Source organism: Chiloscyllium punctatum, chromosome 8 (assembly GCF_047496795.1).
Source record: "Chiloscyllium punctatum isolate Juve2018m chromosome 8, sChiPun1.3, whole genome shotgun sequence".
NCBI classification, from domain to species: domain Eukaryota; kingdom Metazoa; phylum Chordata; class Chondrichthyes; order Orectolobiformes; family Hemiscylliidae; genus Chiloscyllium; species Chiloscyllium punctatum.
The window spans coordinates 110,128,993-110,150,264 of NC_092746.1; the positions used below are offsets into that span (position 1 = coordinate 110,128,993).

The 21,272-nt window shown below is 44.8% G+C and overlaps 1 protein-coding gene across 6 annotated transcripts in view; it reads right to left on the bottom strand.

Annotated features, from left to right (window-relative positions):
- dpp6a (dipeptidyl-peptidase 6a) overlaps positions 1-21,272 on the bottom strand; it is a 1,516,786-nt gene that overhangs the window by 304,655 nt on the left and 1,190,859 nt on the right. For all 6 annotated transcript variants that reach the window (XM_072576237.1, XM_072576239.1, XM_072576236.1 and 3 more), the window contains one exon: positions 6,458-6,532. In XM_072576237.1, the coding sequence (XP_072432338.1) occupies positions 6,458-6,532 (75 nt within the window). The remainder of the gene's footprint in view (positions 1-6,457; positions 6,533-21,272) is intronic.

Sequence of the window (21,272 nt, forward strand, 5' to 3'; positions counted from 1 at the left end):
GCTAGTCGAGGATTCTCGAAAGGTCAACATGCAGGTTGAGTCCGTGATTAAGAAAGCGAATGCAATGTTGTCACTTATCTCAAGAGGGTTGGAATATAAAAGCACTGTTGTGCTACTGAGACTTTATAAAGCTCTGGTTAGGCCCCATTTGGAGTACTGTGTCCAGTTTTGGTCCCCACACCTCAGGAAGGACATACTGGCACTGGAGTGTGTCCAGCGGAGATTCACACAGATGATCCCTGGAATGGTAGGTCTAACATATGAGGAACGGCTGAGGATCCTGGGATTGTATTCATTGGAGTTTAGAAGATTAAGGGGAGACTTAATAGAGACGTACAAGATAATACATGGCTTGGAAAGGGTGGATGCTAGGAAATTGTTTCTGTTAGGTAAGGAGACTAGGACCCGTGGACACAGCCTTAGAATTAGAGGGGGTAAATTCAGAATAGAAATGCGGAGACATTTCTTCAGCCAGAGAGTGGTGGGCCTGTGGAATTCATTGCCGCAGAGTGCAATGGAGGCTGGGACGGTAAATGTCTTCAAGGCAGAGATTGATCAATTCTTGTTGTCTAGAGGAATTAAGGGCTACGGGGAGAATGCGGGTAAGTGGAGTTGAAATGCCCATCAGCCATGATTGAATGGCGGAGTGGACTCGATGGGCTGAATGGCCTTACTTCCACTCCTATGTCTTATGGTCTTATGGTCTTAATCCAATGGATGTCTATGGCCCTAACCTCAGGTACAGTGTTGGGAGAGAAGACAAGCAGGTAGATTCCCAAATCACCTCCAGTCCCATTTATAGCTCCATTTAAATCCTTTCCTTGGGGCGCAAGGTGGCCAATGGGGACCCACTGGATGTGATGTACCTAGATTTCCAAAAGGCCTTCGACAAGGTGCCACACAAGAGGCTACTGCATAAGATAACGATGCATGGTGTTATGGGTAATGTATTAGCATGGAGGATTGGTTGACTGACAGGAAGCAAAGAGTGGGGATAAATGAATGCAATTCTGGCTGGCAATCAGTGACTAGTGGTGTGCCTTAGGGATTGGTGTTGGGACTGCAATTATTTACAACTTATGGAGATGATTTGGATTTGTGGACCACATGTAGGGTGTCAAAGTTTTCAGATGACACTAAGATGAGAGGCAGAGCAAAGTATACAGAGGACTGTTAAACTTTGCAGATACATTGAGTGAATCGGCAAAGGTCTGGGAGATGGAAGACAACTTGATTGAGTTTTTTGAAGAAGTAACAAAGAAGATTGATGAGGGCAGAGCAGTAGATGTGATCTATATGGACTTCAGTAAGGTGTTCGACAAGGTTCCCCATGGGAGACTGATTAGCAAGGTTAGATCTCATGGAATACAGGGAGAAGTAGCCATTTGGATACAGAACTGGCTCAAAGGTAGAAGACAGAGGGTGATGGTGGACGGTTGTTTTTCAGACTGGAGGTCTGTGACCAGTGGAGTGCTACAAGGATTGGTGCTGGGTCCTCTACTTTTTGTCATTTACATAAATGATTTGGATGCGAGCATAAGAGGTACAGTTAGTAAGTTTGCAGGTGACATTAAAATTGGAGGTGTAGTGGACAGCGAAGAGGTTTACCTCAGATTAAAACAGGATCTGGACCAGATGGGCCAATGGACTGAGAAGTGGCAGATGGAGTTTAATTCAGATAAATGTGAGGTGCTGCATTTTGGGAAAGCAAATCTTAGCAGGACTTATACACTTAATGGTCAGGTCCTAGGGAGTGTTGCTGAACAAAGAAACCTTGGAATGCAGGTTCATAGCTCCTTGAAAGTGGAATCGCAGGTAGATAGGATAGTGAAGAAGGCGTTTGGTATGCTTTCCTTTATTAGTCAGAGTATTGAGTACAGGAGTTGGGACGTCATGTTGCAGCTGTACAGGACATTGGTTAGGCCACTGTTGGAATATTGCGTGCAATTCTGGTCTCCTTTCTATCGGAAAGATGTTGTGAAACTTGAAAGGGTTCAGAAAAGATTTACAAGGATATTACCAGGGTTGGAGGATTTGAGCTATAGGGAGAGGCTGAACGGGCTGGGGCTGTTTTCCCTGGAGTGTCAGAGGCTGAGGGGTGACCTTATAGAGGTTTACAAAATAATGAGGGACATGGATAGGATCAATAGACAAAGTCTTTTCCCTGGGGTCGAGGAGTCCAGAACTAGAGGGCATAGGTTTAGGGTGAGAGGGGAAAGATATAAAAGAGACCTAAGGGGCAACTTTTTCACGCAGAGAGTGGTACGTGTATGGAATGAGCTGCCAGAGGATGTGGTGGAGGCTGGTACAATTGCAACATTTAAGAGGCACTTGGATGGGTATATGAATAGGAAGGGTTTGGAGGGATATGGGCCGGGTGCTGACAGGTGGGACTAGATTGGGTCGGCATGGACAGGTTGGACCGAAGGGTCTGTTTCCATGCTGTACATCTCCATGACTCTCTTGATAGGAGTAATAGTAAAAAGGACTATTACTTCAATGGTAAAAGGTTGTAGCATGCTGCTGTGCAGAGGGACCTGGGTATCGTTGTGCATGAATCTTAGAGGGTTGGTTTGCAGGTACAATAGGTAATTAGGAAAGCAAATGTAATTTTGTTCTTCATTGCTAAAGAGGTTGAGTTTAAAAGCAGAGAAGTTATGTTGCAGCTGTACAGGTGCTGTTGAGGAGTTTTGGTCTCCTTACTTGAGATAGGATGTACTGGCGCTGGAGGGGGTGCAGAGGAGATTAATTAGGTTGATCCCAGATTTGACAGGGTTGGCTTATGAGGAGAGACTGAGTAGACTGGGATTATATTCATTGGAATTCAGAAGATTGGGGGAATCTTAGAGAAACATATAAAATTATGAAAGGAATAGATAAGCTAGAGGTAGAGATGCTGCTTCCACAAGCAGGTGAAACTGAAACAAGAGGGTATAGCCTCAAGATTGGAGGGAGCAGATTTGGACAGAATTGAGAAGGAATTTCTTCACCCAGCGGGTTGTGAATCGATGCAATTTCCTGTCCAGTTAAGTAGTTGACTCTACTTCAGTAAATGTCTTTAAAACTAAGGTAATTTTTAATTGAAAAATAAAGGAATTAAGGGAGATGGTGAGAGGGTGCGTAAGTGGATCTGAGTCCGTGAAAAGATCAGCCATGATTTTCTTGAATGGCGGAGCAGACTCGAAGGGCCGGACGGCCTACTCCTTCTCCTAGCTCTTAGGTTCCTTATTCTTTCTACTGAAGCGTACCACTTTGCATTGATGAATGTAGAACTTTGTCTGTCAATTACACAGCCATTTTGCAAGTTCATTTTTTATATGAGAGCATGAAATTTCTCCCTATTTTCTGGCTAACACGCTCACCCCAAGCAATCAAAACAGGCCAAACACTCCTTCATCTCTTGACTGTAAAATCAGTGCATGCTATAGAAGAAAAGCTGCAGTTGTTGGAAATCTAAAATTTAAAATAAAAAGTGCAGAAACGTTAACTCGATTTCTTTCTCCGCAACGATGATTGGCCTCTTGAGTGCATTTGGGTTTTTTTTTTGCCTTTAATCTCATTTGCCAGAGATGCTGTTGAGAAGGATGCCTGAGTTCACATATTGGACATGGTCTAGTTACATTTTGATTTCCTCACTGCACAGTTCTCCTTGAGGGCTATTCATGTGTGCTGGTGATTAAACAGCTCATTAACTGTTTGAGAACCGTGAGATTGGCTACCACAATAAAGGCTCATTGGCCAATTTTGACTGGGTGGGATAATTAAATTGGCGAGGCAGGAATCCTTTGCCAGCACATCGAAACGTATTTGTTTATGTTAATTTTGACTGACAAATAATGCACTAACTGAAATAAAAGAATAATGCTGGATATACCGGGCAGCATCTGTGGTGGGTAACAAAGTGAATGATTCAGAATTAGATGACCTTTAATCAGAATTGTTAACGTCAAATATTAAGCAAACCTATGATTCTGCCTGATTGGTCAATGTGGCCAAGCCTTCCCAGCAGGCATTGCCCCTCCTTTCAGGTCTGGTGCAAATGCAAGATTCTGGCTACTTTTTTTTGGACAGATGTTAAAATCTACATCTAAAGGAGAAACATTTGACAATAGTGGTGCTGTTCATTATGAAATAAGCCTACGTGTAGGAATGCTTCCTGACAATAAAGTTTTCTTTTACAAATAAGGCACGCTTGCGGATATCAGTTCCTCTGAATGTAAGCAATGTAACGCAAAGTCAACTGTTACTCGGGCACCCTGTGATATTTTTGTGATTTGGCGATTTATGGGTCCTGGGGTTTCTTTATTAATATTATGATTCATCACACTTCCTTCCAGGCAAGCCTGACAATTTGTGTGACTTTAGATCACAAGCTCTGCTCTCTTTTTCATTAGATGGTACTACAGCAACAATCTGTGAGGCAAGTCGTCAAAGCAGATCAAGGTCTTTTTTCATTCATGGTGGAGCGCCATTGAGGGCATCGTTGGCCAGGTCAGCATTTATTGCCCATCCTTAATCACCCAGAGGGCAGTTAAGAGTCAACCACATCACTGTGGGTCTGGGGTCACATGTAGGTTAGACATGGTTAGGATAGCAATTTCCTTTCCTAAAAGACATTCGTGAACCAGATGAGGTTTTTCCGACCACCAGCAATAGATTTGTGATCATCGTTAGATCCTTAATTCCAGATTTTTATTGAATTCAAGTGTGATGGAAGGATAGTCTCTGGACATACTATTGCTTTGCTATTCACATGACAACAACAAGTGCAACAGCAAGAGTGCTGGCCTTAATTTGCATCATGAATTAAGTATAGTGAATTGCACTGAATTTACAGCACAGAAACACATCACTCACCAAAATGGTTTACACTGGTGTTTACATTCCACACTGTCATTCACATTACATTTATCTAGATTGTAGTAATATGCATTTGTAAATCTATATCTGCAAATTTACGAGTGTCCTCATTTATTTTGCAGCAATCCTCCTCTGCATGAACTAAAATGAGCGTCATTTTGAGGTCATCCACAAATTTTAAAGTGACGCTGCCCTTTCCTGGATTAGTGAGTCCAGGCACTGATCCTTGACACACAAACCTTCCACCAGTCAGCTCTATTCCAGTTCACTTTACATTTTATGTAGAATTCCTGATTCTTGTGGAAAGTGAACAAGGTGAATCTTCTGAGGAAGGCTCACTTGACCCAGAATGTTATCTCTGATTTCTCTCTACAGATGCTGCCAAACCTGCTGATCTTTTCCAGCAACTTCTGTATTTGTTTCTGATTTACAGTATTGCAGTTCTTTCAGTTTTCTCTGTTTTTTTCATCAGTGAGGGTTCAAATTGTTCAAATTGTTCATAACCGGTCCGATGGTACAGTGATAGAGCAATCACTTGATGATTTTGTTCAAATGCAGGCTCTTTCTTTCATTGGAATATACCAGACATTTAATCACCAGCTTCTACTTTCACTTGTAACCAGAACAGTCGAGTTGTGTTGAGGAGGGAAAGGTCTTGGTGGCTTCTGTACTGTTACATAGGAATATTCACAAGGTCACTCGCTCCATCATGCTTTGATAGAAAGCAACATTTTGTTCTCTTCAATCACAGCATCTTGTGTTTCATAAAAATAGTCAACCACCAACTGCAACTACTGACACATGAAGTGCATACTTTTGGATAGGAATTTCAGTCATTATGTGCAGCCGATGGCTTTCACAAAAGGCCAAGGAGTTGGTGAACATTCTGACTAGGTTTGATCTAAGTAATAGTAATAGCAATAATTGAGGAGAGGCAATGGCTTAATGGTATTAGCATGAACCTATTAAACCAGATTGGAGAAAGTGAGGACTGCAGATGCTGGAGATCAGAGTCGAGAGTGTGGTGCTGGAAAAGCACAGCAGGTCAGGCAGCATCTGAGGAGCAGAAGAACCGACGTTTCGGGCAGAAGCCCTTCATCAGGAACGTTGATTCTCCTGTTTCTTGGATGCTGTCTTACCTGCTGTGCTTTTCCAGCACCACACTCTTGACTATTAAACAAGATACCCCAGTAATGACCCAGACAAACGAATTCAAATCCTGCCACAGCATTTGGATTCAATTAAAAACCTGGAATTAAGAGTCTAATGATGCCAATGAAACTGATGTTGATTGTTGGGTCGACTTCTAACTCCAGACCCACAGCAATATGGTTGACTCCCTCTGAACAATTAGGGATAGTAATAAGTGCTGGCCTAGCCAGCAATACCTACATCCCACTTACATTTGATAAAACAATACTCTATTTACAGCTTTACTATCACCATCAACCTCAAAGATGAAATTACTTCCGAGAACGAACTTAACAATGAGAATATAATGAAGCCTTGATAATGCATATTTTTGCAATGAGAAGATACTTGATTGGATGTTGTTTTTAGTAAAATGGCCACCACATAAACCAAAGTCTGAACGTACCTTTTTTACGTTGTACGCAAGTAGCACATACTTCATATCTGGTGATACTTCATATCTGCTGACTTTAAATTCTTCCTGTTAAAGTAAAGAAATGGTTAAGTTAAGTAACCATAGCTCAACTTAGAAAATCAGGTCATCTAAATCATTAGCATATACTTTGAAGCCAAGTATTATCATCCACACATAAGTTATTGGGACCATTAAATTTCTTTCTTGACTCTAGGCATTCTATCAATGAGCATAAAACCATCTCGATCATGAATTTTCTATCAGAAAACATTCTGTTTCCATGGCAGCTAATGCAAGCTAGGGGAGCCACATTATTTTATTTTTCAGTCTCTCCTCACTAACTTTCCCCTTTTCTTGGTCCATTAGAGGTTGAGAAGAGGGAATTAGCAGAGGTTTTGAGCAAACATTTCGTAGCTGTCTTCACAGTAAAGGCATTGCAACTGTAAGAGACTCAAGGGTTCTGGGGAAAAGGCAAAAAAGTGGAATTGGGGATTATCAGATCTGCCATGATCGCATTGATTTGGGAACAGACTCGATGGGATGAATGGCCTAATGCTGCTCCTATACCTTATGGTCTTAATAATGGAAAGTCAAAATACAAAAAGAGAAAAGGAACTTATATCAATATGATCACTAGAAGGAAAGAGCTTGGAAAACTGAAGGGACAGAAGGTTGACAGGTTCTTGGATCCATTGGCCTGCATCCTTGGGTCTTACAAGAAGTACCTGCAGAGAAAATGGATGCAAACATCCAAAAATTCCCAACATTCTGGAAAGATCAGAAAACTGTGATTGCACATACTCCATTCAAAAAAGGAGGAATTCAGAAAGCAGTAAACTACCAGTTAGTTAGTCTAACATCTATCATTGGGCAAATACTACATTAGATTACATTACAGTGTGGAAACAGGCCCTTCGGCCCAACAAGTCCACACCGACCCACCACCCACCCATACATTTACCCCTTACCTAACACTACGGGCAATTTAGCACGGCCAATTCACCTGACCTGTGAGAGGAACCCGGAGAAAACCCACACAGACACGGGGGGGAATGTGCAAACTCCACACAGTCAGTTGCCTGAGGCGGGAGTTGAACCCAGGTCTCAGGCGCTGTGAGGTAGCAGTGCTAACCACTGTGCCACCGTGCCGCCCACTAGAGTCATGGACTGTGAGGAAGGTTATCAGAAATTGCAGCAGGACTTGTAGGCATTACAACTGAACTTATCCCAAAATTATTAGGCTGAAATTTGTACACCCATTCGATAGTGGCTGAATGTGAAATCTTGGCCACTTTTCCTCCCTGTAACCGGCTCAAGACTTGAGATTAGACTTAACCTCACAAGTTAAGGAGCACATAAATGGTGGAGAGTGTCACAGATAGAAGTTATAGAAACATTGTCACACTAAAGATACAGGGAGGTAGATGGCTAGAACACTAGGCACTCAGTGCTGGAATCCTCTGCAGCTGTCCCCTTGTCAAACAAGTAATCCATTTTGGATACTGATGGGGACAATGGCCCATCAGGTGACAGTAGCAGCCAGAGCAGTGGCAGCATGACTGACTCTTCTGTACAGAGGAGAGGGACAGAGCAGAGTAGAGCAATAGTAATTGGAGATTCGATAGTCAGGGGCATAGATAGCTGCTTCTGTGGCCACCAGAGAGACTCTAGGGTGGTATGTTGCCTCCCATGCCAGGGTCATAGATGTCTCTGAGTGGAAACAGGACATCCTGAAACAAGAGGGTAAACAGACAGACATTATTGTACATATTAACACAAATGACAATCTGTGGGTAGGAGGAGTGACAGGATCCTGCAACCACAATTCAGGGATTTAGGTAATAAATTAAAAAGCAGGACATCGAGGGCAGTAATCTCGGGATTACTCCGCTGCCACATGTCGGGGGGCTAAGAACAAAGGCAGAGTACAACTGAATATGTGGCTAAAGATCTGGTGGAGGAGGGAGGGCTTCAGACATGTAGATCATTGGGATGTCTTCCAGGGAAGGTGGGACCTGTATAAGAAGGACAGGTTGCACCTAAAGTGGAAGGGCACCAATATCCTGGCAGGCAATTTGACAGTACTACTCATGTGGGTTTAAACTAGTGCAAAATGGTCAACTACAAGAGGGCACAGGTTCAAAGTGAGAGTTTTGGGGAAAGTTTAGGGGAGAAGTGTCGAGAAAATCTTTCAAACAAAGAGTGGTGGGTGCCTGGAATGCACTGCCAGTGGAGATGGTAGAAAGAGGCACATCAGCAACATTTAAGGCACATTTTGATAGACACATGAACAGGCGGTGAGCAGAGTTTCAGATGCCATGTCATCAGCAATAAGTAATGGGTCGAAATGAGGATTAGAAATCGGGGCAGACTTGTTCCTCTGCTGCCTTGTGCTGTATATATTTGACAAGTTCCTGACCTGTGTTGTTCAGCTACTCACTGAATGGTGAACAAGACTTCAATCATATTTAATCTCCAAATCTGTAAATTCATTGGATAGAAAACAACCCTATCGCACCGCCCGTTTCTACTTCCTGCCCAAAATCCACAAACCTGACTGCCCCGGCCGACCCATTGTCTCAGCCTGCTCCTGCCCCACCGAACTCATCTCTGCATATCTCGACACGGTCCTGTCCCCCTTAGTCCAAGAACTCCCCACCTACGTTCGGGACACCACCCATGCCCTCCACCTCCTCCATGATTTTCACTTCCCCAGTCCCCAACGCCTTATCTTCACCATGGACATCCAGTCCCTATACACCTCCATCCCCCATCACGAAGGACTTAAAACCCTCCGCTTCTTCCTTTCCCGCCGTACCAACCAGTACCCTTCCACTGACACCCTCCTTCGACTGACTGAACTGGTCCACACTCTGAACAACTTCTCTTTCCAATCCTCCCACTTCTTCCAAACCAAAGGAGTAGCCATGGGCACCTGCACGGGCCCCAGCTATGCCTGCCTCTTTGTAGGATATGTGGAACAGTCCATCTTTCGCAGCTACACTGGCCCCACCCCCCACCTTTTCCTCCGCTACATCGATGACTGTATTGGCGCTGCCTCGTGCTCCCACAAGGAGGTTGAACAGTTCATCTCCTTTCCCAACACCTTCCACCCCGACCTCAAATTCACCTGGACCGTCTCAGACTCCTCCCTCCCCTTCCTAGACCTTTCCATTTCTATCTTGGGTGACCGAATCAACACGGACATTTACTATAAACCAACCGGCTCCCACAGCTACCTAGACTACACCTCCTCCCACCCTGCCCCCTGTAAAAACGCCATCCCATATTCCCAATTCCTTCGTCTCCGCTGCATCTGCTCCCAGGAGGACCAGTTCCAAAACCGTACAACCCAGATGGCCTCCTTCTTCAAGGACCGCAATTTCCCCCCAGACAGAGTCGACAATGCCCTCCACCGCATCTCCTCCACTTCCCGCTCCTCCGCCCTTGAGCCCCGCCCCTCCAACCACCACCAGGACAGAACCCCACTGGTCCTGACCTACCACCCCACCAACCTCCATGTCCAACGTATCATCCGCCGTCATTTCCACCACCTCCAAACAGACCCCACCACCAGGGACATATTTCCCTCCCCTCCCCTATCAGCGTTCTGAAAAGACCATTCCCACCATGACTCCCTCGTCAGGTCCACATCCCCCCACCAACCCAACCTCCACTCCCGGCACCTTCCCCTGCAACCGCAAGAAATGCAAAACCTGCGCCCACACCTCCCCCCTTACTTCCCTCCAAGGACCCAAGGGATATCCATATCCACCACAAATTCACCTGCACCTCCACACACATCATCTATTGCATCCGCTGCACCCGATGTGGCCTCCTCTATATTGGGGAGACAGGCCGCCTACTTGCGGAATGTTTCAGAGAACACCTCTGGGACACCCGGACCAGCCAACCCAACCATCCCATAGCCCAACACTTCAACTCCCCCTCCCACTCCACCAAGGACATGCAGGTCCTTGGACTCCTCCATCGCCAGACCATGGCAACACGACGGTTGGAGGAAGAGCGCCTCATCTTCCGCCTGGGAACCCTCCAACCACAAGGGATGAACTCAGATTTCTCCAGTTTCCTCATTTCCCCTCCCCCACCTTGTCTCAGTCAAATCCCTCAAACTCAGCATTGCCTTCCTAACCTGCAATCTTCTTCGTGACCTCTCCGCCCCCACCCCACTCCAGCCTATTACCCTCACCTTGACCTCCCTCCACCTATCACATTTCCAACGCCCCTCCCCCAAGTTCCTCCTCCCTACCTTTTATCTTAGCCTGCTGGACACACTTTCCTCATTCCTGAAGAAGGGCTGATGCCCGAAACGTCGATTCTCCTGTTCCCTGGATGCTGCCTGACCTGCTGCGCTTTTCCAGCAACACATTTTCAGCTCTGATCTCCAGCATCTGCAGTCCTCACTTTCTCCCCAGACTTTATAAAATCCTGCAGCTTTTTTTTTCAAACTTTCCAACCCACATCCTATTCAGAATCTGGAAGAAGGTTCAACATTCAGAAATGATGCTGACTGCTTTTCACAGTGAACGGGCTGAAACATCAGCCTCCCTAAATTGGCTATGCCTCCAGTTGACAGATAAAATCTGAGGCCATCTCTACATGTTCCTCATTAAAGCCACATTGTTCCATTACATAGACCATCGATAGAGGGCAGCATAACAGAGCTGAAAATGTGTTGCTGGAAAAGCGCAGCAGGTCAGGCAGCATCCAAGGTGCAGGAGAATTCCTGAAGAAGGGCTCATGCCCAAAAAGTCGATTCTCCAGGTCCTTGGATGCGGCCTGACCTGCTGCGCTTTTCCAGCAACACATTTTCAGCTCTGATCTCCAGCATCTGCAGTCCTCACTTTCTCCCGGCAGCATAACAGTATCAGGGAACCATACAGTAAAACAAAAGGACATTTTAGATTCCCTACAGTGTGGAAACAGGCCCGTCAGCCCACACTGACCCTCCAAACAGTAACCCACCCAGACCCATTTCCCTCTGACTAATGCAGCTAACACTATGGGTAATTTAGCATAGCCAATTCACCTAACCTGCACATCTTTGGACTGTGGGAGGAAACCCATGCAGACACAGGAAGAATGTGCAAACTCCAAACAGACAGTTGCCTGAGGCTGGACTTGAACCTAGGATCCTGGTACTGTGAGGTAGCAGTGCTAATCACTGAGCCATCGTGCTCATTCACAGTACAAAGGCTGAATTGTTTGTGACAGACATCCAAAACTTCATTTTTGATTAAGTGATCAGGTTAAAAGTATTAAACTATCTGACACTCACAGAGTAACAAATATAGACAAACACAATTGACAACAGGAAAGTTGTTCAAGGAAGAATCACATTAATTTAAAAAGGTATTAAAATTACAAGCTGATATACCACTCTATGTTACAGGGAAGGAAATGCATAGTTGGTGGCTGAACTCTCCTTACTCAGCTAGAGTCTTATACCAAAAATCAGGAACCATAAATATTTGAGAATTCCAACTGTACAAATTCTTAATCCAAGGACAGAAAGATGGGCATTTAAAATTTTTGGAACCAAGGATAGGTCTTTTTCTAAGATCACTTTGAATATAGTTTTAATTTTGATATCAATACAGCCAACCATCTTCCTAAAATCATGTTCAAAGATGTTATTGGCCACCTCTGGATCAGGTGGGATTTGCTTTCTGACTCAGTTTTGGGCGGCACTGTGGCAGAGTGGTTAGCACTGCTGCCTCACAGCGCCAGAGACCTGGGTTCAATTCCCGCCTCAGGCGACTGACTGTGTGGAGTTTGCACATTCTCTCCGTGTCTGCGTGGGTTTCCTCCCACAGTCCAAAAATATGCAGGTTAGGTGAACTGGCCATGCTAAATTGCCCATAGTGTTAGCTAAGGGGTAAATGTAGGGGTATGGGGGAGTTGCGCTTCGGCGGGGCGGTGTGGACTTGTTGGGTCGAAGGGCCTGTTTCCACACTGTAAGTAATCTAATCAGAGGTAGACACTCGACCACTGTACCACAGAAGTCCCTCTCCCAGTTTCTTTAATAGCACAAAGAGGTTTAGTCCATCACACAAGCCACCCTTCCATCCACGGACTCCATCTACACTTCCTACTCAGGAAGGCAGCCAACATCGTCAAAGACCACTTCCACCCCAGTTATAATCTGTTCTAATCTCTTCTGTCAGGCAGAAGATATAAAAGGTCAAACAGATGTACCAACAGATTCAAGAACAGTGTCTTCTCCATTGTTATTAGACTTCTGAATGGACGTCTCTAATTTCAAATCTAATGTTGATCTTGCTTTTTGTGCACCTTCTCCGCAGCCGTGTGTAACTCTGTATTCCTCGCTCTGTTCATTCACCCTAATGCACTTTGTATGGTATGATCTGCAAGTATTGCATGCAACACACAATGTTTCACTATACCTAGATACGTGAGATAATAATAAATCAAATCTAAAGGTGGATACAGCTGAAGCCTTACCAACTCACTTTACAGCACTGATCAAAGTCAAAATGACTTCCATTTCTTTCAACCTAAATATGAAACCTTTGCTGTGTCCAAGCTGCAGACAGGAGCTGAGCTCCAGTCAAAGTGTAACATGCAGTCAGGTTTGCAATAAATTCAAAATTCCCATCAGGATCCCATGACCCATGAGAACATCTCAGGCCAGACTCGAAAGTTATATTAGAAAGGCAACAGGACAGTAGTTGCATTAGACTTGAACTTTGTGCAAAAGGTGTTGTGCAAAACATCAAAGGGATTGATGCCGGTTGACATTGTTCAGAGGTTATATAGTTCAGAGGTCACATAGTTCAGATGTCATATAGTTCAGAGGTAACTATAGTTCAGGTGTACATGCTGACAGGATTGCTCTCTAAAAGGAGTAACCCACACACTGGTTAAGTACATCAGTCTTAGGCACCAGTCTTATTGGCTGCAGAAGTGTTTCTGCTCACATTGTAGATTAGATTAGATTACTTACAGTGTGGAAACAGGCCCTTCGGCCCAACAAGTCCACACCGCCCTGCCGAAGCGTAACCCACCCATACCCCTACATCTACATCTACCCCTTACCTAACACTAGGAGCAATTTTAGCATGGCTAATTCACCTGACCTGCACATCTTTGGACTGTGGGAGGAAACCGGAGCACCCGGAGGAAACCCACGCAGACAAGGGGAGAACGTGCAAACTCCACACAGTCAGTCGCCTGAGGCGGGAATTGAACCCAGGTCTCCGGCGCTGTGAGGCAGCAGTGCTAACCACTGTACCACCGTGCTGCCCATCTTTGTTTGTCTCTCAATGTTGCTCTGTCCCTGCCTATAGTTTGGCTTTCTCGTCAATGGAAGAAGAATCCAAAAGAATAAAAGAAAAAGGCAAGGATGTGACATTAAAGGTGATTGTTCAGGTGGAATGTCCACTGCTAGTTCAGTCTGCAACTTGTGCTGTAATTTCCAATTTTCTGTAGCTAAAACTTACAACGACCTGAGCATTTTTGAAATCAACATCACAAACAAATCAAAAACACAACATCCAGTTTGCACCCAGCAAGCTCAGTGAGGCAGCAATGCTGAACAGAAAGCCTATTTTTTGAGATGTTTTTGATTGTAACTTGTCAGCCAGGAAAACTTGCTCTTCTTAAAAACAGTCAATCTTTTATATCCAATTGAAAGAGCTGGCAGGGGTTTTTGCTTACTCGCAGATTTCAAAGGCAGCTTCTCCAACAGTGCAGCATTCTGTTAGTGCTCATGCTGATCTGCATGAAGTCACTGGATTGGAACTAGAAACCACAGCCTTTAGACTCTCGAGGTGAGAGCATTAGCGTTGAGCCATGACTCACCCAGGCTGAAAGTCTCAGTATTGGTTGGTGTTTTTCATCACTCACTTGTGTATCACTGCTTTAAAGAAGCACTGAACTTGACCAGGCGGGATTCTTCCAATCTGACCCTATTTCAGATTTAGAGCATTCCCACATCTAATGATGCACAAGGCAGAGTGTTTTAGCTTTGTTTCTTATTTTCCTAACTTATACTCTCTCGACCTGTAATGTAGTGTTACTTTATTCTCTTTACTTTCTCTATTTTTTTGGCACCTAAGATGGTGCTATGTATTGGCGACATTATACACTTTTCACTGTACTCCTGATCTTTTCTAACTTGAGTACACGTGAGAATGAAGTGAAAGGGAGGATTGCAGATGCTGGAGGTTAGAGTCAAGAGTGTGGTGCTGGAAACGCACAGCAGGTCAGGCAGCATTCGACCCTTTCTAATGAAGGGCTTTTGCCCGAGCTGTTGATTCTCCTGCTCCTTGGATGTTGCCTGATCTGTTGTGCTTTTCTAGCACCACACTCTACATGCGAGAATAAACCTAACAGCACATGTCTACTTCTGTATTGGCAGCTAGATTTCCTGGAACAGGTCAGCAGCCCTTTGCTAGACACCATAATTTGAGAGGCACGAGTCCACATCAAGTATGACTGACTAGCTCTCCTCCAAAAAGACCCCCCCCACCAGGGATATATTTCCCTCCACACCCCTTTCCGCCTTCCGCAAAGACCGTTCCCTCCATGACTACCTGGTCAGGTCCACACCCCCCTACGACCCACCCTCCCATCCTGGCACCTTCCCCTGCCACCGCAGGAACTGTAAAACCTGTGCCCACACCTCCTCCCTCACCTCTATCCAAGGCCCTACAGGAGCCTTCCACATCCATCAAAGTTTCACCTGCACATCCACTAATATCATTTATTGTATCCGTTGCTCCCGATGTGGTCTTCTCTACATTGGGGAGACTGGGCGCCTCCTAGAAGAGCGCTTTAGGGAACATCTCCGAGACACCCGCACCAATCAACCAAACTGCCCCGTGGCCCAACATTTCAACTCCCCCTCCCACTCTGCCGAGGACATGGAGGTCCTGGGCCTCCTTCACCACCGCTCCCTCACCACCAGACACCTGGAGGAAGAACGCCTCATCTTCCGCCTCGGAATACTTCAACCCCAGGGCATCAATGTGGACTTCAACAGTTTCCTCATTTCCCCTTCCCCCACCTCATCCTAGTTTCAAACTTCCAGCTCAGCACTGTCTCCTTGACTTGTCCGGACTTGTCCGACCTGCCTATCTCCTTTTCGACCTATCCACTCCACCCTCTCCTCCTTGACCTATCACCTTCATCTCCTCCCCCACTCACCTATTGTACTCTATGCTACTCTCACCCCACCCCCACCCTCCTCTAGCTTATCTCTCCACGCTTCAGGCTCACTGCCTTTATTCCTGATGAAGGGCTTTTGCCCGAAACGTCAATTTCGCTGCTCCTTGGATGCTGCCTGAACTGCTGTGCTCTTCCAGCACCACTAATCCAGTATTTGGTTTTCAGCATCTGCAGTTATTGTTTTTACCTCTGACTAGCTCTCCCTGCCTGCCACTGAAAGGACTTACAGGGTGATAGCCAACATTTTCCGTCTACATTATGAACACATCTTCCAAGCCCATTGAGCCTGGGAGTGAGATTAAATCCAGAGCTTCGAGCTCAGAGGCAGGGATGCCACCCATGGAAGCACAAGACTGTCAACTAACTTCAACCAGAAGACCATAAGTCAGCCATTAGGACCATCAAGTCTGCTCTGCCATTGAGTGGGATCAAGGCTGACATGACAATCCTCAACTCCACTTTCCTGCCTTTTTCTATATAATCCTCGATTCCCTCGCTGATTAAATATCTGCCTACCTCAGTCTTGCCACAGATTGTCTCCCCTCATGAGAGAAAATCACTGTCATAAAGAGATAACACTTTGCTCTACGTTTACGCCCTTGGGCCCTCGACAGTCCCAAAGGGTATTCCTGATGAAGCGCGTATGCCTGAAACGTCGACTCTCCTGCTCCTCGGATGCTGCCTGACCTGCTGTGCTTTTCCAGCACCACTCTAATCTTGACTCCAACCTCCAGCATCTCCAGTACCCAACTCCGCCTTGAAGGAATATGGGCCAATCGCAGATAAGTGGGACTGGTTTGATCTGGCAGGAGAATGGGGTTGAGAAACATATCAATGGCGCTCGAAGTGGCAGAGTAGACTCAATAGGCAGCATGGCCCCCTTCTGCTCCTGTATGGTTTTAAAATGTGAGTTCACTGAAAAACACGAAAGACAAAGACTCAGGGCAGGACATCATCTTTTCGCTTCCCTCAATCTCGTTAAATTTAAAATCAGAATTTTGAGAAGTGACCCCAGAAACTGAAAGGTCATCCAAGAACCCAATCCTCGTTTTGAGGCAGGAGTTGCCTTATGCTTAGCTGCCTACTCCACTTAGAACCTGCTTCTTTCTCCTCAATGCTCCACATGGCCCTGCAGAGAAGACTGACAGAGCTAGGAAAAAGTTTCTCGAGGCTACAATGAGCAGTTTGCAAACAGCAGCTTAGCCTAAAATAGAGTTTGCATCTCATTACTGCAGCCTCGTACAGTCACTGGGTACCTGCTGAGTCACAGGTCATTTTAGAATGGACTTCATGTAATTATTCATCATAAACACCAGCAACACTTTCCTAGTTTTATGAGTTAACTGCAATGAGACTTCAGTTACCCCACTGAAGTAAAATTTCATAAAGCAACAATGATGAATTTGACAATGGAATCTTATTTTAAGTTTCTCTATAATAAAAGTGTCTCCAAACAACAATCATTTGAGTTGGGAAAGCATTGATTCCTCACTCCTCTGCCCCATAGGATGCCTTGATCCACTGTGTCATTAAAGATTTCAGGGATTTTTCTTTACCTGCTGATTCATTTTATCAAGTGCTACAGCTCATTTAAAATAGATTTTCTGATTTATTTTTAATCTTGGTTAACCTTCCTTGGGCAAGATAGAAAAGTGAATAACTTCTGCACGGACTGCTATTTTCTTTTTCAAAATTGATATTTTTTCCGTACTCAACTAGCCAGCAAAGAGATCCTCACTTTCCTATTCAACAGAGATAACACATACATGCCTTATATTAGGTAACAGCGGACAAATAAATCATAAGCTTTGGTCACCAAAATGAACTGTCATCAACACCTTTTCAAAATGCTCAAATTTCTTTCCAAATCTCTCTGGCTCTCTTTATCTCCAGGCCTGAAACATTAGGCCCACTTCTCTGTCTACACATATTGCCTGATTGGAGAATATTTCCAGCATTTTCCCATTTTGTTATAGATTTCCAGCATTTTTGCTTTTTAGATTAGATTGGATTTTGTCCTACTACTTATTGTATTGTTTACCAACCAACTGTTTTCAAATCCATTCTCAGTTTAAACCTTACTTAGTTTTTTATTCATTCACAGGACGAGGGCATCACTGGCTGGGCCAACATTTGTTGCCCATCCCTAACTTGTCAGGAGTCAACCTGCGGGTCTGGAGTCACATGTAGGCCATACCAGGTAAGGATGGCAGTTTCCTTCCTTAAAGGACATTAGTGAGCCAGATTGTTTTTTTCTGACAATCAACAGTGGATTCATAATTCCAGGTTGATGTTGAATTCAAATTCCACCATCTTCTGTGGCAGGAATTGAACCCAGGTCCCCAAAGCATTACCTGAGGCACTTGATTAATAGCCCAGTAATAATGCCACTAGGCCATTACCTCTGCAAATGCCTAGTATGTAGGACAGAAGCAAATGTCTGATGAAGGGCTTTTGCCCGAAACGTCAATGTTCCTGCTCCTCAGATGCTGCCTGACCTGCTGTGCTTTTCCAGCACTACTCTAATCTTGACTCTGATCTTCAGCATCTGCAGTACCCACTTCCATCTAGAAGCAAATGTCTTCCTGACTTCCAATTAAATGACACCCACTGTCTTTCTCCTAGTCACGAGACCTGTCATCTCCTCACGGAAATCCAATACTCAATCCTGAAACCAGACTGAATGCTGGTGTTAGCTCATGTTGTTGACAAAGCAATCTTACATTAGCCCTCATAATACTGACAAATAATTTCTCAAAAAGTATAAGGTAAGCTTGACAGGTCGACCATCTGATGATTCATCACTTGCAACTTTTGTTTTCAAAATTAGAATCACATTTGATGTTTCTTGATTCTGTGGATTTGATTTGAGTCTAGTGATTGCGAGGGGGAAGTGTAGTCTTATGGAACAGTGAGCAGTAATGGTCTGGATAGCACTACAGCAGATGGTGCAGTTTGTATTTATTTTTTGTAAATGTGGAATTAAAAAAATGAGTCAAATAGTGATTATATAACTACTGTCACTGAAAGAACTGCAGATGGTGCAAATCTGTAACAAAACCATAAATTGTTGGAAAATCTGAAGAAGACTCACTGGACCTGAAATGTTAACACTGATTTCTCTCCACAGATGCTCCACAGGGATTTTGCAGCAATTTCTGTTTTTGTTATTCAAAACTCATCTGGTTGACTACTGACTTTTGAGGAAAGGAAATCTGCCATCCTTTCTGGCCAAAATGTGACTCCAGACCCACAGCAAAGTGGTTGACTCTTCGGGATAGGCAAGAAAAGGTGGCCTAGCCAGTGACACCCACATCCCATGAACAGGTTTGTAAAAATGTAGTTGCAAGCATAAAACCTCGGACAAAGGTACAGCATGAATCGAACATATATTCTTGTGAATGCTTTGTCCTTCCCCAAAGTATTTCAATATTTGAAGTACAGCTAAATAGATCAACACAGGACAGAAATTTCCCAGCCCCTGAACAGTATGAGTAATGGTGTGGTAGTTGGGAATAAAGTGGTGAGAATGGAAATTCTGAGCAGTAACTGGTGGCTAGAATATGTCAGCATCTTCTCCGGGTATCCATCTTGGTCAGTATTCCCTGCCACCTCAGGGCACACTCCATTGATAGTGACCACCCGAACCCGCTGTACTTAAAGGCTTGCATTGGCAAAACCCACCAACCTCACAGTATCAGCACAGCACACATTCAGGACTCACTTTTAATGCAGTCCGACATTTCAATACTGCAATTATCAACACCTTACATTGCAGCCTTGCTGCCAAACCAGGGCAGGCACTCATCTCATGATCAGGACAGGAAGCATCTCAGAGCTTTTAGTTTGCTTTCTCAGTACTCACTAACTTTGTGCTCAGGGGGATGCTCAAAGCAGCTGTGCCAGGCAGCTTGTCACATTTGTCAGTAAGGTCTGGTGAAAGATGTCTATAGCCAGTCAGGAGGCTGAGCTTCATTAATCAGGAAAGGTGGTGGTGAGGATTCCAGACCTGCATGTCAGGAATCCAGCTCATCCCTGCTGCTTGTTAAAATCGGTAGACTGCTTTTAAAAGGGGAGAGATTTGGTCAAAGTGAGGTGTTATTGCATGCAAATAGGTCTTTGACAGCTTTTGTTTATTAATTTGTGGGACTTGGGCGTCGCTGGATGGCCAGCATTGATAGCCCATCACTATTTGCCCTTGAGAAGGTGGTGATTCAAGCCCTTCTTGAATCGCTGCAGTCCACATGCTGTGGGTTGACCCACAATGCCGGTAGGGAGAGAATTCTAGGATTTTGATCAATTACTGTGAAGGAATGATGGTATATTTCCAAGTCAGTATAGTGAGTTGCTTGGAGGGAACTTACAGATGGTGGTGTTTCCAAGTACCTGCTGCCCTTGTTCTTCAGGATGGAACTGGTTGTGGGTTTGGAAGGTGCTGTCTAAGGATCTTTGGTGAATTTTTTGCAGTGCATCTTGCAGATTGTGCTCACTGCTGCTACTGTGTGCCGGTGGTGGACGGATTGAATGTTTGTAGATGCGGTGCCAATCAAGCTGGCTGCTTTGACCTGGATGGTGTCGAGCTTCTCGAGTGTTGTTGGAGCTGCACCCATCCAGGCAAGTGGGGAGTATTCCATCACACTCTTGACTTGTGCCTTGTAGATGGTGGATAGACTTTGGGGTGTCAAGACGTGAGTTACTTGCCGCAGTAGTCCTAGTCTCTGACCTGCTCTTGTAGCCACTGTGTTTATGTGGTGAGTCAAGTTGAGTCTCTGGTCAATGGTAACCCCAAGGATGTTAACAGTGGGGGATTCAGTGATGGTAATACCGCTGAATGTCAAGGGATAGTGTTTAGAGTGTCTCATATTAGTGATGGTCATTGTCTAGCATATATGTGGTGCAAGTGTTGCTTGCCACTTGTCAGCCCAAGCCTGGATATTGTCCAGATCTTGTTTTATTTGAACATGGATTTCTTCAGTATCTGAGGACTTGCGAATGGTGCTGTACATTGTACAATTATCGCCGAATATCCCCACTTCTGACCTCATGATGGAGGGAAGGTCGTTGATGAAGCAGCTGAAGATTGTTGGGCCTAGGATACTACCCTGAGGGACTCCTGCAGACCTGTCCTGGAGCTGAGATGACTGACCCTCCACAACCACAACCATCTTCCTATGTTCCAGGTATGACTAAACAGCAGGGTGTTTGCCCCGATACCATTCTTTCCAGTTTTGCCAGGGCTCCTTGATGCCATACTTGGTCAAATATGGTCTTGATGTCAAGGGCTGTCACTCTCACCTAACCTCTGGAATTCAGCTCTTTTGACCATGTTTGGAACAAGGCTGTAATAAGATCAGGAGCTGAGTGACCCTGGTGGAACCCAAACTGGGTATCACTGAGCAGGTTACTGCTGAGCAGGAGCTGCTTGATAGCATGTTGATGACTCTTAATGAGATTTTCACCTTGCAGTTAAAATCTTGAGATTGGAGTTTTCTTCTCCACATTCAAGAATCTCATTTTTCCACAGCTGCCATTTTCTTGAGGGAAGATGCTGGATGCAATTATGGAAATGGGTACAATGGCACTCATGGAATGA